This window comes from Cupressus sempervirens, chromosome 8 (assembly GCF_028749045.1).
Source record: "Cupressus sempervirens isolate cs-2001-9-10 chromosome 8, ASM2874904v1, whole genome shotgun sequence".
Taxonomy (NCBI): domain Eukaryota; kingdom Viridiplantae; phylum Streptophyta; class Pinopsida; order Cupressales; family Cupressaceae; genus Cupressus; species Cupressus sempervirens.
Window position 1 is genome coordinate 462805654 of NC_143125.1, and position 18456 is coordinate 462824109.

Below are 18456 nucleotides of genomic sequence, written 5' to 3' on the forward strand. Positions count from 1 at the left end.
GTTAGAGGTATCCCAATTTGGAATAACAATTTTCCTCATCCAAATCAATTTCTTCTTATTTACCCTTTTCTATTAAAATAAAAAAAGGAACAAATTCTTTTCCTTTGCTCTTAACTTTTGTGCTTGGTTGAGGCTTAACCTCAACTATCTTTGCACTTATTGTGGAAACACTCGATATAGAAACAATAGTTGAACTAGTAGAAACAACAAAAAATGTAGGGGTAACAATACTAACATTTGAAATGCTTGAAATACCTTGTTATAGCTCGATAATACCTGATGTTGGAATTATTAGAGCTTGCTACTCTGTAGATGAAGTGATATATTAGAGCCCGAGTTTCTACATTGGGAGCTCTGGGTATTTTGGAACAACTAGAACTTTGAACTATCAAGTGTATCTGTTCAATTTGAAACTAGGTGAACTGAAATAGAACTTGAACTATTACTTGTATATTTTTCATACTTCAACACTTAGTTTCAAAACTGGAAATTTTCCTTAAACCTAGACATAGAACTGAACTTAGTATCTTGTACTGTTGTAGGATGGTATCTGGGACTAGGTCTTCTGTTAGAGGTTGTGGTAGAGGCCGTGGTTGTGGCAGAGCTGTCAGTGCCCATGAGTCTGCCCATGAGGGATCGGCTCATGTAGAGAGCAAGGAAGAGCACTCTAGTAGGTAGTAGGAAGAGAGCTGTAGACAGGACCAAGCTGAGTCTGAAGAGATCAGTTTGAGACAAATGATGCAGACTATTCTAGAACGTCTACCTCCTGTTCAAGAATAGCCTAAAGTACATCAGACAGAACAAGAGCATAGACCCAGGTCTAGGAGTCCTCGGAAGGATCGTTAGAGGTCCATTGTGTCCACTCAGATGAAGGATCTTTCAAGATCCAAGATCAAGCCTTTTAATGGGCAAGGTTCTGGTTATGTGGCTGAACAGTGTCTTATCTCTCTTGACAGGATTTTTTCCACGCAGGAGTTCGACAGAAATGTTAAGGCAAGGTTTGCAATCACTAATTTAGAGAATTTTGGGGCCACTTGGTGGACAATTGAGGAGAAGAAGTTGGGAATTGATATGAGCAGTGTTACATGGGAATTATTCCTAGAGAGTTTCCGTGAACGATTCCTACCAGAGGAATGGAAACAACAAAGGGCTGATGAATTTCATAATCTTATATAGTACACTATGTCAGTGATCGAGTACGAGCGTAAGTTTTATGAGCTCATATCTTTTTCAGGGTTCATTGAAAATTTAGCTCAGTTGACACAACATTTTATTAGGGGTTTGAATAACTGTATTATTGGGGGAGTTAAGGTATTTGAGCCAAAAACTCTCAAGGATGCTGTACATCGAGCTATCCTTGTTGAGAAAAGTGTCAACCTTGGTCAAGGTGGTTTTTTAGGAGCACCAGTGGCATCGGGATCTAAAGGCAACTTTAATTCAGGTGGTAACAAGAAGTTCTCTTTCTCTAAGGGGAAACAGTATCAGCAACAATCTCAGCAGACACAACAACAGAAGGGCTCAAATTCTCAAGCTCAAGGTGGTGGTAAAGGTTCTAACACCAAGAACAACCGCAATGCTCAATGCAATAGATAGAATCAATCCAATCAGCCAGCTCAGAGTAGCCAATCTTTTGTGAGTAGGAACAGTCGCTAGCAATCAAATGTACCACCTATGGGAAGAGGTTCTGGCAGAAATACAGAATGTTTTTCATGTGGTCAGATTGGACATTATGCAGCTCAGTGTCCTCAGTGAGCACCTCAGTTTTCAGGACCTAGACCTACAGTTTCAGAGCCTACAGTTGGTGATGCAGGTAGAGCTCATAGAGTTTTTGCAGTAGTTGATCAGCATCAGGCAGACCATCAAGGAACAGTGGTTGAGACCACAAGTGCTATTAGAAGTATATCTCTTTCAGTATTGTTTGATTCAGGAGCTACAGATTCATTTATTTCACCATCTATAGTTTCTAAGTGTAAGCTGGATGCGGTGAAGAAAGATTGTGGTTGGCAAGTGGAACTAGCCTCAGGCATTAAGGTCTCCACAGATTTTGTAGTTCATAAGTGTGGGCTTAGTTTAGGAAGCTTCAATACGGCAGTGGATCTTCGAGTCATACCCCTTGGTTCCTATGATGTGGTTTTAGGCATGGACTGGCTTGGATCTCATAAAGCTAGTACAGATTGCAGGAAGAAGATTATTATGTGCCAAGATGACCAAGGGAATGATGTGTTGATAGTTGGGATACTGAGGCCTATATCTCTGCGGATGATTTCTGCTATGCAAATGAAGCAAAGTTTTCGTAAGGGATGTCAGATATTTTTTGTTATGGTAAATGATCTTGATGAAGAAGACCCCATGAGGAAGACTTTGGATCACCCAATTTTGCAGGAGTACGCGGATGTATTTCCAAGTGAGGTTCTAGGCATGCCTCCAAAGAGGGACATTGACATTAGTATTGATCTGATTCCTGGAGCAGAGCCTATCTCTAAAGCTCCTTATCGCATGACTACACAGGAATTGGGTGAGCTACGTCTTTAGCTAGAGGAACTTCTAGCCAAAGGGAGCATTCGACCTAGTGTATCAGCATGGGGAGCTCCAGTGCTCTTTGTGAAAAAGAAAGACGGTTCTTTGTGCCTTTGTATTGACTATAGAAAATTGAACAAGGTGACTATTAAGAATAGGTATCATTTGCCTAGGATTGATGACTTATTTGATCAGATCAAGGGAGCTATAGTATTCTCCAAGATTGATCTTAAGTCAGGATACCACCAGCTTCGTATTAAGGAAGCAGATATTCACAAGACCGCTTTTCGAACTCGCTATGGGCATTATGAGTTCACAGTGGTACCTTTTGGGTTGACTAATGCTCCATCAATTTTCATGAGTTTGATGAATGGTGTGTTTCGATCTTATCTAGACAGGTTTGTACTCGTGTTTCTTGATGACATATTGATATATTCTAAGACTCAAAAGGAGCATGAGGAACACCTACAGTTGGTATTGCAGTGTTTGAGGGACAATCAGCTTTATGCTAATGCAACTAAGTGTGAATTCTTCAAAATGAAGATTCAGTATTTAGGGCATGTTATTTCAGGGGATGGTATTTCAGTGGATCCTGCAAAGATTCAGGTGATAATAGATTGGCCTACACTGACTAATGTGTCAGAGATTCGTAGTTTCATGGGTTTAGCCGGTTATTATCGCAGATTTGTCCAGAACTTCTCTAGGATAGCACATCCTATCACTTCTCTTCAAAGGAAATGAAAGAAGTTCGTATGGACAGAGAAATGTGAGGAAGCTTTTTAGAAGCTTAAGGAGCTTTTGACCAGTGCACCGATTCTAGCTGTACTGAATTCAGAAGGTGATTTCATGGTATGTACAGATGCTTCTCTTGAAGGGATTGGGGCAATATTGATGCAGAATGGATGGGTGATTGCGTATGAATCACGCAAGCTCAAGGATCATGAGTTAAATTATCCTACGCATGATCTTGAGTTAGCAGCAGTAGTTCATGCTTTGACAAGGTGGAGACATTTCTTGTTGGGGCACAAATTTGAGCTACATAGTGATCATCGTAGTCTTCAGTACATTTTTACTCAGCCTAATTTGAATGCTCGCTAGAGGCGATGGATGGAGTTTCTATGCGAGTATGATTTTGAGGTTAAGTACATTCAGGGTAAGGAGAATGTGGTGGCAGATGCTTTGAGTCGCAGGAGACATGTGGTATCATCGATGACTCTTAGTGTGGATTTGAGGAGTCAAATTCTTCAGGCATTTCCTACGGATTCCTAGTATCAGGAAGTGTGCAGAGAGATTGATTCAGGAAGATCTTTGGAAGGTAAGTTTGCAGGCTACGTTCGAGAGTCAGATGGTCTTTTGAGACATTTGGGGAGGATTTATGTGCCATTTTCGGATGAGCTTCGCACCTTGATACTGGCAGAAGCCCATCGTACACCTTACTCAGCACATCTAGGTGTCAAGAAGATGCATGCTGATTCGAGACGTTTGTTCTTTTGGTCTGGGATGAAGCAATATATTGCTGATTTTGTGGCTAGGTTCCTTGAGTGTCAGAGAGTTAAGGCAGAACATCAGCACCCGGCTAGACTTTTGCAACCTAATCTCATTCCTTCTTGGAAGTGGGATATCATCTCCATGGATTTTATAGTAGGATTACCTATGATAGTTCGGCATCATGATGCTATCATGGTTACCGTTGATCGGTTGACTAAGGTGGCACATTTTTCACTGATTAGGTCTTCCTATACAGTAGCTTCTATAGCTAATGTCTTTATGCATGATATTGTGAGATTACATGGTATTCCTAGAAAGATCATTTCTGATAGGGATACTGTATTCACATCTGCATTCTGGACATCGCTGTAGGATGAGCTTGGAGCACAACTAAACTTCAGTTCGGCATATCATCCAGAGATTGATGGTTAGACAGAGAGGGTGAATCAGGTTTTGGAGGATATGTTACGGATGTATGTGATGGATAGGCAGACACATTGAGAAGATTATCTCTACCTAGTGGATTTTTCTTACAAAAACGGATATCACAGTTCTATTGGTATGGCACCATTTCAGGCATTATATGGACATCCTTGTCATACACCATTGAGTTGGGATAGTCTTGAGGATTGCATCCTGTTGGGTCCTAAGATGCTTCGTGATATGGAGCAACAGGTAGTGTGTATTCGTGAGCACTTGACTACATCACAAGATAGGCAGAAGAAGTATGCCAATGCTCATAGGACTGATAAGGAGTTTGCTGTGGGAGATAAGGTTTTCCTGAGAGTGCGAGTGCGAAAGAGTCTGATCCAATATGGAAAGGGTTCTAAGCTAGCACCTCGCTTTGTGGGACCATTCAAGATTCTAGAGAGGATTGGCCCGGTTGCTTACCGTCTTGCTCTACCGCCCAGCCTAGCTCGCATTCATGATGTTTTCCATGTTTCAGTGCTTAGGCAGTATATTCCTGATATTGTGCATGTTCTTGATTGGAATGCGTTGCAAGTAGAGGACGAGCAGCTGGCTTCAGAGCCAGTTCGTATTCTGGAGCAGCGGGGGTCAAACCATCGAGCAAGTAAGGGTCCAATGGGACCCTACTGATGATTCTTCAGCTACTTGGAAGGATGCAGCTAGATTGAGGGAGTTATATCCCTATTTGTTTGTAGGCTTCCAGGAGTAAGCCTAACCCAAGGGGGGGTGGATGTAGTGCCTACCCTCGTTCACATCTTTTCTGGACATTGATGCTATTATTATCAGACTTTGATGGACTAGTTTTATGTTGATGGTTTAGTGGTATTGTTTTGACACTATCAGATATTATGATATGGATTCAGTTGATATATGATGAGATCATTTAGACTTTACATTTCATGTATGTATGATGATCATTACATTGTTTTCAGTTATTAATGACGATTAGTTAGATGGTATATTATCTCATGTTTTTTTATTATGGATACTTACCCCATACTTGCATGTGTATGGTGTGCGTGGTTTCATATTGTATGGCATTTCTGATGTGGTTAAGGAAGGGAGTCGTAGTCACCTGCTTAGTTGGGATCTACACGATGCACCACTTCCTGTCATTGTCTGTTTAGCTTAGCATTATATATTGTATGTACATGCATGGTTTTTTTGTAGGTTGTAGGTATCGGGTATCAACTTCCCTAAATTGCCAGGATGAGCGTACCCGATTAGACTATCTCAATGATAAGAGAAGGGAGATAAATTCTCAAGTCCAAATCCCAAACCCTTAAACCATTTGTCCAAGTGAGTTAGGACAAGTATCAGAGTTGAGTACCCACCGAATGTGTCGGATGACATATTTCGTGATTTTTAACCCTTTAGACTGATTTTGTATGATTTGTTCTATGATGGGTTTTCATATTTTATCTTGGAGGTCTTTGGTGAATTGTTTATTAATTAAGTCTTAATAAATGGATTTAACTAATAAATTAATTATTTTGGAGAAAATTAATAAAATATCATGATCTTTGATATTTTGAGTATAATTAATTAAATGAGAATTAATTGAGAAAAAAGAATTAAATAAAAGAAAATTAGAAATTAAAATTAATAATAATAATAAAATAATAATAAAGTAATAAATAAATAATAATAATAAAAAAGTTATAAAAGTTAAGATGAAAGTTATAAATATTTAGATAGAAATTATATAAAAGTGGATTGGAGTTATAAGCTTGCATGAGAATTAACACACTTTTCTATTTCTCATGTGTCAACAACACGGGGGTTAGTGCATTAATTAAGCACATGGTGTCTACAACCCTATGGATCATCTTGAAGGTTGGAAAAGACCCATGCTTAGTTGGTGACACCTTCCAACTGTTTCTAGAAACATTCTAGAGGTTTCCTGATAGCTCTTTATATTCAGGCATCCTTAGAAGCTTAGACATAGCATTTGGAGTGCAATTGGAGCATTGGAGGATTCGAGAATTCTGAAGAAGGGAGCTTGCTCTGCGGGTTTTCTGAGGAAGAGTGAATTAGCATCAGAATCGGGGTAGATTCTAGTTATTTTACTTATGCTATTTCCGCATCTTGCATTCCCTGTCTTCTTCATGTCTTCCATATGTCTTCTGAGGAATTTCATATTTTTATTGTATGCATTCTCAATATGGGAAATTGAATTTATGTGGAAATCTTTATACATATAGATCTGAAAGAAAACGGGGCTAGGGTTTAAATTCATAGCCAAACCCATTAGATTATTTATTGGATAAATTTGAAGATCAAAGATTTAAAGGAAAATTCTGAAAATTAGAATTTCTAAGTAAACTGTGTATATTCTTGAATCTACATACACATATACGTATATATCGTTATGTACATATATATATATATGTATGTGCTGTGATGGTGATAAACTCTGCGTGTATACAGACACACACACACACACACACACACACACACACACACACACACACACACACACACACACACACACACACACATATACTCGTATATATATATATACATATATATATTTATTTATATAATAATCGAATGTCAAATCGCGATAGAGTTTCATGTTAATAGTATTTCATATCGCATGGGAACGTTTTTATAAAAAACTTTATTGAAAATCGCATTAGAAAAATAAATATGATGTTGGGCGGGTATTATATACCCCACCCACCACAGGCTTGCGAGACTGCAGTGTACCTGCGGTGCGGATGTATTGGGCCACGCGATTTTAAAATCACATTGCAATTTGAGTTTGGTTTTAAATTATATGAAGTTTTATTTGCAACGTTATTTCATATGAGATTTGGATATGAATCTCGATTTTGTTGCAATATCATTAATTATTAAATGTTATAATATATATATATATATATATAAGTATTTATGTATATATAATTAATTATAAATGAATATTATAAAGTTCTAAATTAATGGATCACTCTTTTAATGATTTAAAATATTGATATTGAGCTTGTCAATTATGAAGAGATATTAATAATTAATTTAATTAAGTTAAGATTAGTTATTAGAATATATAATCAAAGTTTTGATTCATTGAGAGTGTCAATTTTCAAACAAAATATTATTAGATCAATTAGAAAATTGAGTCTAATAGTTTTGGGGAGAAACTTTTATCTATCAAACAAATACATGGGTTAGGAAAAAACGTGAAATTTCTCCACTTAATATAATTTGGAAAAACGTAAACTGAGACTTTTAAATTCAAATTTGAAAACTTAGCAAAATCAAAACATGTGTTTACATTGTGTATTCTTTATGCTATTGTTTTGGGTTTTGGGTTGACTAGTGTTGACCAGTATAGGACGTCTACCAGAGGCTTGGGGGTTATGTGATTGTGATGTCATGATGATGTTTTAATTTTGATCTTTATAAACCCAACCATGGTTTGTGATGGAATGCTCTATGTATTGGATGTGATTACTGATTGTTATAGTTGAGATTCTTGTGTATGAGACTCTTGACCTAACTATTATTTTGGTCATCGATCAGTTATCCTTGATTATTTTCTAGTCGCCATGATGGGACTGAGATGTGGATTTATTCTTGATGATGTCATGTTGTGACATGTTTGACTCAACCATTTTTGGAGTCTTCGATCAGTATGATTGAGATATATATTTTGGTTATTGAGAACCATTGGATATTTGATTATCAGTGATACTTCAGTTGCCAATAGAGAGCTGTTGTGTTCATGATTTTCTATGGATGTTAGCTCATGGAGATTTGATGCTTTTATACATATTTGATGATTTTATGGATTATCTTTTGTGATTTTGAGATTTATGAGTCCATGAGCATTAGGGTAGGATATCTGCATGTAGTGACGGGAAGTGGCTTGCAATGGGGGCCGGGACCCTAAGAGGCTGCCAGGGTAACTCATTGTAAGTTGGATTAATAAGTGATAACATTCACACCTAATACTAACTGAATGAACCTAAAAAGATAAGTGTTTTTTTCTCACCTATGCCTTGAGTGCTTGTACAGGCTAGGATGGGAGTAGTGAGACGCATGGTTGCGACCTTGCATTCCGTAGTATGCCTTGTCAGTATGAGAGGATACTAGTGGCCACATGAAATCAGTATGGACCCGTGGAGTTTAGCTAACTGCCAGGGTAACTTGTACGTGATAATTGCGATGACACTTTCCTGCTTGCATCATAGGTTCCTACATGTCATTGTGTGCCTCTGGGATTAGATGTCAGTTTTGTGATTGGAACCTTTGAGTTAGTATACTTTTCGGATTCTTGGACTTATTTGATGATTTTATGGATTATATTTTGTGATTTTGATATTTATGAGTCCATGAGCATTAGGGTAGGATATCTGCATGTAGTGACGAGAAGTGGCTTGCAATGGGGGTTGGGGCCCTAAGAGGCTGCCAGGGTAACTCATTGTAAGTTGGATTAATAAGTGATAACATTCACACCTAATACTAACTGAATGAACCTAAAAAGATAAGTGTTTTGTTCTTTCCCATGCCTTGAGTGCTTGTACAGGCTAGGATGGGAGTAGTGAGACGCATGGTTGCGACCTTGCATTTCGTAGTATGCCTCATCAGTATGAGAGGATACTAGTGGCCACATGAAATCAGTATGGACCCGTGGATTTTAGCTAACTGCCAGGGTAACTTGTACGTGATAATTGCGATGACACTTTCCCACTTGCATCGTAGGTTTCTACATGTCATTGTGTGCCTCTGGGATTAGATGTCAGTTTTGTGATTGAAACCTTTGAGTTAATATACTTTTAGGATTCCTAGACTTATAGAGATATGTGCTATGTGATTTTGATAGCTTGTTTGGGACTTGAGATTATCTCCTCAGCACGGTGGGAGTGGACCACTTAGGTACCACACGGTCGAGTGGTAGTGTATTTTCCCCTCTTATCATTTTGAGATTCATTGAGACATCATGGCTGATACATCCTTCATGATGGTGGATATGTATCATTTTTCATTGATGATTAGCATATGTTAGATGATGTTATCTTATACTTTTATTTGCATGTTAGATTACTTCTACATATGATGTTGTATTTATTAGGAGTGACATTCCTACTATGTAATACCGATGATCTCTTCGATGATTTGGAATGTTACGCATGGAGGGATGGCTAGGATCCATGATGGTCTAATGATGCTATTGACGGTTGGGAGGAACCGTGCACTTAGTTTATTTTGTTGATCTTTATGATGGATGTATATGTTCTCTATGATGTTGTATCATGTGATTATCTCTACTTTGATGTATCATGGATTAGAATAGGATGATGTACCTTATTCTACATATGTATATTCTTTGTGCCTATCATACCCTGTGACATGTACAGTGGATGATTGTGCATTCTAGAATGTAATTCAGAAAGGACATTTGTATATTGGATGTATCATTATTATTTCATATGGATGTTGTACTAGATGGATTCATGTATGTAATTCAACTTTAAGGGATCTTTAAGAATGTAATCTATTATTTATGTTATGTTTACTTTCAGATGGACATTGCTATTACTTCCGTTAATGTGCATAAGTTATATGTGATGTTTACTTCTATGGGGAAAAAAAAATTGTTTCTAAACTTAGTGAAATTCTAGGTTAATTCTTTGGATCCCTTGGTGGGGCATTACATGATAGACACTTCACTCATTGTAGCACTTGGTAAAGTTGCTCCCGAGATTGGTTGGGTTCTTCATGATGTAGTTTTTACCTCAACAAACTCGGTAGAAGCCTTCTCTGAGCTAGGTTGCACTAAGGATTTGCTTGGAGAATTGGGAAGAGAGGTCATTACCTCTTCTATTATCTTCTCTAGATCTAAGTCTTCAATACTCTGTATCTCAAGAAGATCACCTCTTATAGCTTCTTGATCCTCTTATCCTTCAACATCAAATCCTTCCATATTTTCAATATCATCAATTTCTTCATCATCTTTTTCAACACATCCTTTATCATCAATTTGCACAACCTGATCACTAGGCTTGTGCAACACATAAATATTCTTCCAGGCTATGGTGTTGGACTTCACAATTGACTCAATATCCTTTGACAAGATCAATAATGTATTGAATTTTGGTGTCAGCTTTGTTTCATTCTCCTTTAATTATTTCCTTACTTCCTTATCACTGAGACTCGACATGAGTTGTCTCAAGGTTTGTTCTCTGATTTCTTTTTCAACATTTACTTCATTTTCCCATATTGGTGCAACTGCCTTCAGAATTATATCAAGAACTTGTGCTTTCATCTCATCAAGAGAGTATTCTTATTTTTCCATTTTTTCCACTAGGGCATCCTCTATTTGTTTCTTCTCCTTTGTGCTCCTAGTGCCATACATAAGAGTTTTAAAATATGCCATGCCTCCTCCTTCTTCTAATCTTTTCAATCTTTCTGCAAAGGTAGGGGAAGTCTTCTAAAATATTGTCTATTCAGCTTCATCTTCATCCTCTCCAAGATTTAGTTTCTTCCTGGATTTTGTTGTTGTTCTAGTGAAAAGAGCAGGGGAAGACTTTGCAGGTTTTAATGTTAATGTAGACAAAGCTAATAGACCAGTGTCAACTACAATTTCTAAATGGGTCACTCCTTGTTAGATGCATCAATTGATAGACATTAAAAGAATCCATATACCTTACATTCAAAACATCTATTGGAGCTCCTTTAGACAATACACCTAGGTTGTCCATTAAAAAAAGGGTATGCTATTGAATGATCCTCAACTTTGGCTAAATTCTTTTTTTTTCACAATGTCTACCCTACCTATCAACAATACAAAAAAAATCACTGATTATGACATTAAAAAAGGATACTTATTTTTAGCTCTAGAGAAAAAAATGAATCTAAAATTCATCAATTAAACTAAGCCAAAATTTCTATTATATATCTCTTTGGTTGTTTTCTCAACTATCAAACTAATCTCTTTCCTAATAGCTCAATATTCTCAAGCCACATTATACATTTCAAAAATAGTAAGATTGTTGAAATCAATGTATAGACAACTTGCAAAGCTCATTTATGAGAATAAATAAATAAAGCATTTAGTTAAAAGTGATTGGAGGTTTTTTAATGCTTACTTTTGCCATGTCTTTAAGTACTTAGGTTTCAAGCTATTTTACATGGCATAATTTCATCAAGATATTGTCAAAACCTTAATGTGTAGGCCCTTGCATTAGTCTTAGTAATGATGTATTAATCAAAAAAGTGCTTTGTATGGATCTTTTCTATTTTTTGTTTCGTAATACTATCAACTACACTTCTACTTTTGTTTCATAACAATGTCATGTAGTTCAAAACATTACATATTTCATTTTCACTAGTGATTGCATTCTTAATGATACTTTTGTCCCCCTGTGATCAACTAAAGTATGTATAGACAAAAGACCTCTCATACATGATATCTATGTAGAATTATTTCATTGTACCACACATATAAACACTCCATAATTTTTTATTCTTCCAAACAATTCTAATTTCACTCTCAGACCCCTATACACCACCTAGAATAAATATATAAAAGGTCTTCTATGCATGATATCTTTGTTGAATTCTTATATTTTGCTATATTCGTAAGTTACAAAACAATCAAGTAATTTGAAAAATAGTAAAATACAGAGATAATTATTAAATTTATTTTGAAGTAAGAGCATATTTTTCAACTATTGATCTTAAGTCATAATTTATACATATCAAAAGATTTTAGTAACCAAGTTTTTTTTTCCTACAAAAACTAAAATATACTTGATTTATATTTATTTGCAACTTAAGATGTTAATGTTGCAACAAACATGTCATGTCAAGTTAAAGATGAAGATTGTGTATGTGACAATATAGAATTAATCTACAAAATTGATAAAATACTAGTCAAATTAACTTGGCTATATCTATGAACATACCCATTATATTCTATATGTAATTGTTAATTTTATTTTTCCTAATGAGAAGCAATATTAGTTATGGTATTACTATCTTCATAGCAATATCACAATTTACATAGAAACTATCGCCTATTTATCAAATTATACTAATTATGTTTTCTTAATTAATAAGAAGAAGAAGAAGAATTTTTAAAAAAAAGTTCTTCGAAACTATAATATTTTACTATAAATTTTCATTTATAAATGCATATCTTTAGTTTAGTCTAGATGTTTCCCTCAATTCATCCATATGCCATTGACAACCTTAATAGTCCTTGATCTATTATAAACAAGAGACTAAAATTATTAATTTAATATAAAAATAAACATATCCTTATTTGTAAGAGGAGAATTTTTATACACGTGAAACTAAGGAAGAAATTAAGTTGGAAAAATAAGTCAAACTTTGACTATTTAACACTTTTGCACTAGGAATCAAGCCTTAATGTGTTTGAGCCGTTTCTGAAATTCTTGGCCATATTTTCTTGCAAGTGTGGTTAGAATTTCGAATGATATAAACGATATCTACATAGCACTTTGACTACGCCTGGATTAGGATATTCGTGCCTTTCCTGGCTAAATATTCCTATAAATATTCGTGCCTTACCTGGCAAATTACATTGAATCGTCTTCATTAAAGTCTCGTCTTTGAGCTCGTGCTAGAAAATCATTCCTAGAAGATGGCGCACGCAGCAACGTGCCTCTGACTAAATTCTTGTGACCAGTGAGCTCAAACAGCGACTGAATCTTCAGAAACATTTATTATAAAACTGGTAGAACATTCATACACTCAGGAACCATTACTAACAACAACAAAAATGATGGTGGAAAAGTGTGGTTATGGAAAGGATGGAATATTCAGATCTCCCTACCCTCCATTGGTACTTCCAATGGATGATGAGCATGCAAACTTAATCACTTTCATGTTCAGAAATTCAGCAGCTCATGCTCACAAAACAGCATTGATCGATGCTGATTCAGGGTTAAAACTCTGCTTCGAAGATTTACAAGAAAGGGTGAAATGGTTGGGCAGTGGATTATACCAACTTGGTATCAGGAAGGGAGATGTGGTTCTCATATTTGCCCCAAATTCCATCACTATTCCCCTCTGCTTTTTGGGGATCATTTCAATTGGGGCAATAGCAACCACAGTGAATCCTCTCTACACCACCATGGAAGTCACCAAACAAGTGCAGGATTCCAAGACCAAGCTCATTTTTACAGTCCCAGAGGTGTGGCATAAAGTTGAGGATCTGGGCATACCCACAATCATGATAGGCTCTGATCTCAATGTGGGTTTTAGGTCAAGAATACCCATTACTCTGTTTTCTGAAGTATTAAACATGGGAGCCAACAAGAGTTATCCCCAACCTGTGGTTAGAATAAGGCAAAGGGACACAGCAGCACTCTTGTACTCCTCTGGAACAACTGGTGTCAGCAAAGGGGTGGTATTGAGTCATGGGAATTTTATGGCATCTGCATTGATGGTGTGTAGAAAACAAGAAGAGAGGGGTGAAAGAGATCTGATTTGGTTGTGTCTTGTTCCAATGGTCCATGCCTATGGCATCTCTTTTGTAACACTTTCCCAGCTCCAAAGAGGGAATGCTGTGGTCTCCATGGGTAAATTTAATTTTGTGAAGATGCTTAAGGTCATTCAAGTGTACAAGGTAACGCATTTGCCCATAGTGCCACCCATTATGATGGCACTTGCAAATAGTAAGGAGATTGTTGGCCAATATGATCTGTCTTCTCTTAAGGAAATCATCACTTCAGCTGCACCAATTGGAAGGGATATTATGGAGGAGACTGCAACAAACATCCCTACAGCTGAAATTATTCAGGTAACACTATTTGTATCTTTGAAGAGTTGTACACCTTTGTTGTTTACCATTCTTTTTCGGTAGTTGGGTAAAATAGGTGGAGTACAAAAAAGTGTCATCTTAATACTTTTTTCAAAAAAAATTGTAAATCTAAAATTACTATTAATTATGTGATGTCATATCAGTGAAGCAATAAACACGACTTAGTGCAAAATGGACTGAGCTATTCTCCACGCAAAATAACACCATCCTACCTACAGATTTTCACAATTGTGTCACTTTGTGTGGGGAATTATCAGAACTATGCCCAATAATACATCTTACATTTTTAGACAACAGAATAGTATGCTGATGTGGCATCATATTTGAACAAGTAGATTCAAGATCAATTTTTTTAAATAAAAAATTTGACAAATAAATTGCTACAAAATTAAAAATGATTTAAACCCATGTGAATTGTGCTATTTAAACCCATATGATTTAAAATCATTTTGAACACTTAAACCAGGGATAACTTTAAGAAACCCCTCTTTAGAAAAAAGTATAGGGAAAACAATTAATTTCTATTGGCAAATTTTTATTTTGAAGTAGGAAATTTTTTAATTTTAATGGGGATTGCTTTTCAATCATATGAAAATTCTATAAAATTCTAGTGAATCTTTAATATTTAATGAAAATCATGAAAAAAAGTACACATATCTAAAAACAATGATTATTATTATATGGAGCCTAATTAATTATTAAACTTTAAGGTTAAATTTAGCCCACTTTTATTGAATGGTGGTTTGGAGGAAGCACTCCTATTATTTTTAACTGTTGGATGGTCCTAAATCAATGACCTAAATCTTATTTCAAGCCAAATTTTCAGAGGGATACCAAGTTTTAAAGAAAGTTCCCAAAGTAAAGACATGTGTCCCCAATCAAATCTATTTAGTGACAAAGAGAAAGGATAAATTTTTTTATGAAAAGTCTTCAAAATAGAGACACATGTCAAAAACTATATACTTAATCTATATTATAACTTAAATTTTTACCAAATATTAGCGAATATGACCATCAATTAAGACAAGCCTTGAAAATTGTAGGTGAAAATATTTAATTTACTATGTAGAAAAATTAGATTCCATTGGCGAAGTCATCACTAAAATATAAATACTTTTGTATTATTATTAGCAATTAGTCTAAGCATAGGACCCAATTTTGGTGAAGTGTAGGTGACATGGACACCTCAAAAGTGCAAAAAAAAAAGCCAAATTTGGAGTTTTCGATGAGTGAGATTAGCCAATTGGCGAATATTAGCCACTAAAGTTATCATTGACCTAAACAAAATAGTATGCTAATGTGGTGTAGTGTCTCTCCCATTTGAATTATGTAAGTCTAATAGATGCAACCTTGTTGATCTTTTTGTGTGAAGTGATCATGTTTGAGACAATGAGTGGTCTACACCCTTGATGTGATTGGATTTATGTTACTGTATCAGTTGCTTTGATTATACTTGTGACTAATTTATGAGATTTTGATGTGTTTGATGGCTTCACTGAGGTTTGTGCCAATGGTTATCAAGATTGATGTAGTATCATGATGTTGTTCTGTGACTACCCTGAGATGTGTGTCAAGATTGCATCGTGTACTATATTCGCTTATGCATTTTTAGTGCATTTTCATTTTGTTTAAACAACCATTATTAAATGCTTAAATAATAAAAAATGAATCATCTAGGTGAGATTCATTCATTATGTGCTAGGATATTTACCTTGTTATATTTTGATCCAAGAGATACTTATTACTCATGTTATTGTTACTTTTGAGATAACCTGAGGGTCAGATGTCATACCTTGATTTAGTATCATAGATGGTAGACTACTATATTGTTCAGTTTATCATATTTGCATGTTGATGTCATTTTTGAGATTACAATAGGTCTATGATGATATATGATTATTTGGTATTTTGGACATATCTCTGATTTGGTTATATGTGGATTTTTGCTATGATAATATACTTCATTCTTGTTTCATTGTGCTTTATGCGAATGTGAGTGATGTAAATAGATTATTTCAGTATAATTGAATAAATGGTTAAATTAGGTATTTAATGCATTTATTACTTCAACTATGTTGTTATATGCAATTGCACTTGATCGTGTTGTTTAGTGTGCAAGATTTATATCCCTGGCAGTGGCACATGGAGTTAGTGATTCAGCCATTCATATTTTACCAATGTCATCCCTGTATGGTCGACATATCCTTATTTTAATTGTTTAATTAATCCTTTCGGTGATTATTAAATCCAAACTCATTTGCATTATGTGATTAGACCAGTGAGTGTGTTTGTGCATTTAGAGGTTCACATTGTCTCGAAAGTTGTTAAGAAAATTTCTGCAATTTTGGATTTTTGGGCTTTAAATTTTATTGAATTTAATTTCTAGTAGCTTTGCCATAGATGAATTTCTATTTCTAAGAATAACTTATTTTCGTTTAGGTTGATTTAGAGTTTAACTGGGTTGGTTGGTTATTTGCCCTAATCGATTATTCATTCAAAAAGTGAATAAGTATTGAAAGAAGAATTTAATTCCTCACTTTTCACTTTTGAATTAGAAAGTTTGAAAGTAAAACCCAAAATCCTCTTCATGAGAAATTATTGTTTTGTTCATTGTGGGAGCTACGGGCGTGAGATCATTGTGAGATTGGTCTCATTGGATCCAGGTTGAGGAGACCTTGGATTGCTGCGATTTTTCGGCTACTTCTGCAAGATTTTTATTTTATGGTTCATATTCTTGTTTTGTCCTTTTGGCTGTGAGGTAGGACTCTCCCATTTTATTGTTTTGGCTTTGTTTCTACTTTTTTTTTTTGGTAGCCTTTTGTTAGGAGGATGAGAGCTAGTGTTCCTTTCAGTTTCTGTATACTGGCTCTACATGATTGGGCTGGTATGAGCATTTCCCTATTTTTCGGGATGAGGATTTGATGTTTTGCATCGGTATGCTGGCCATTTTTGCATACGAACTCCAAACCCAGATTTTATTTGATATATGTGGCTTTAGTACCCTAAGACCAAATGGGTTTTAATTTTGAAGTTTTTGAGTTTTGAAGTTTTTTGCCTCGATTTGCATGCCACCCAATTTTCTTGGGTTTTCTTGGCATGATGTTGTTCGTGGATGTGGATTATCCATAGGATGTCAATCAAACCACTGTTGCACTTTTATATTTGCATTGGGATGCATGTCACATCTGTATTCTTGACTTTGTGCTTGGTTGAGTGATTTTATGTCTGGTGCTATTGTTTCTTTTGGACCCTTGTTATTTCATGGACAATAGGATTCGTGTAGAATCCATACTCCCGAATTGAGGCTGGTTGAGTGAGTTCATAATGTTTGGTCTTGTTGCATCATTGGGATTTGTGTAGAATCCATACTCCCAGATTGAGGTCAATTGAGTGATTTTATGATGTATGCTTTTATTGTTCCTTGGGATTCGTGTAGAATCTGTCCTCTCGAGTTTGTTTTTAGTTGAGTAATATTTTGCTTGTGTTCTCATCTAGTCCTTGTGTTATGATCTTCATGATGGTGGTGCATCACACACGAGTACGTGTGCATACATTTGTTGGGTGACTTGTGAGGTCCAATCTTCCGTGGACTTGCCAGAAGTTTTGATCATTTGGGGTTGGGTTGGGAATATGCATACCTACGGGCACTCATCGTTGGATGAGCATAGATAGGGTAGGGTAACACGTGGAGGGGCTTCTATCTCGCAACCTGGTGATTATTTCTCAAGGTTGGCAGAGGAAATTTTAAGTGATAACTAAATAAAATGTGAGTGGTAATAAAATTTAAGATAATTAAAATGTGGATTGTGTGCCTTTCGTTGGGAAGTTGATGCTACCAAAACTAGCTTAGGCTTGTCGATGCCAAGCAACTCTCCATAATGTCAGCGCCTACATAGTAGCCCATTGAGTGTCTGACCAAGACCTGTTGTACTTGCATTATTTCATGCTCTTGGTTTCAGTCTTCATTACCTGTTTGGTGTGAGTGATACCCATGGATGTTTGTGTTATGTGTGTTTGTGGTTGGATCATTATCTCCATCAGCATAGTGGGAGTGGACTTATGGGTTTCACGTGGTTGGGAGGCATAGCTACTTATACCACTGTTGGGGACTAGTGTACAGAGACGGTCTATTGTCCTAGTGTGACCGTTGTTGGATATTTTCACTTGGTACTTCGGGTTCTAGAGTA

At 36.0% G+C, this 18456-nt stretch overlaps 1 protein-coding gene across 1 annotated transcript in view; it reads left to right on the forward strand.

The window, feature by feature from the left end:
* The first annotated feature begins 13155 nt into the window (after positions 1 to 13155).
* Positions 13156 to 18456, forward strand: part of LOC149543242 (putative CoA ligase CCL7) — a 36037-nt gene continuing 30736 nt past the window's right edge. The window contains exon 1 of the mRNA XM_089798087.1: positions 13156 to 14248. Coding sequence (XP_089654213.1) covers positions 13226 to 14248 — 1023 coding nt within the window. The 5' untranslated portion in view covers positions 13156 to 13225. The remainder of the gene's footprint in view (positions 14249 to 18456) is intronic.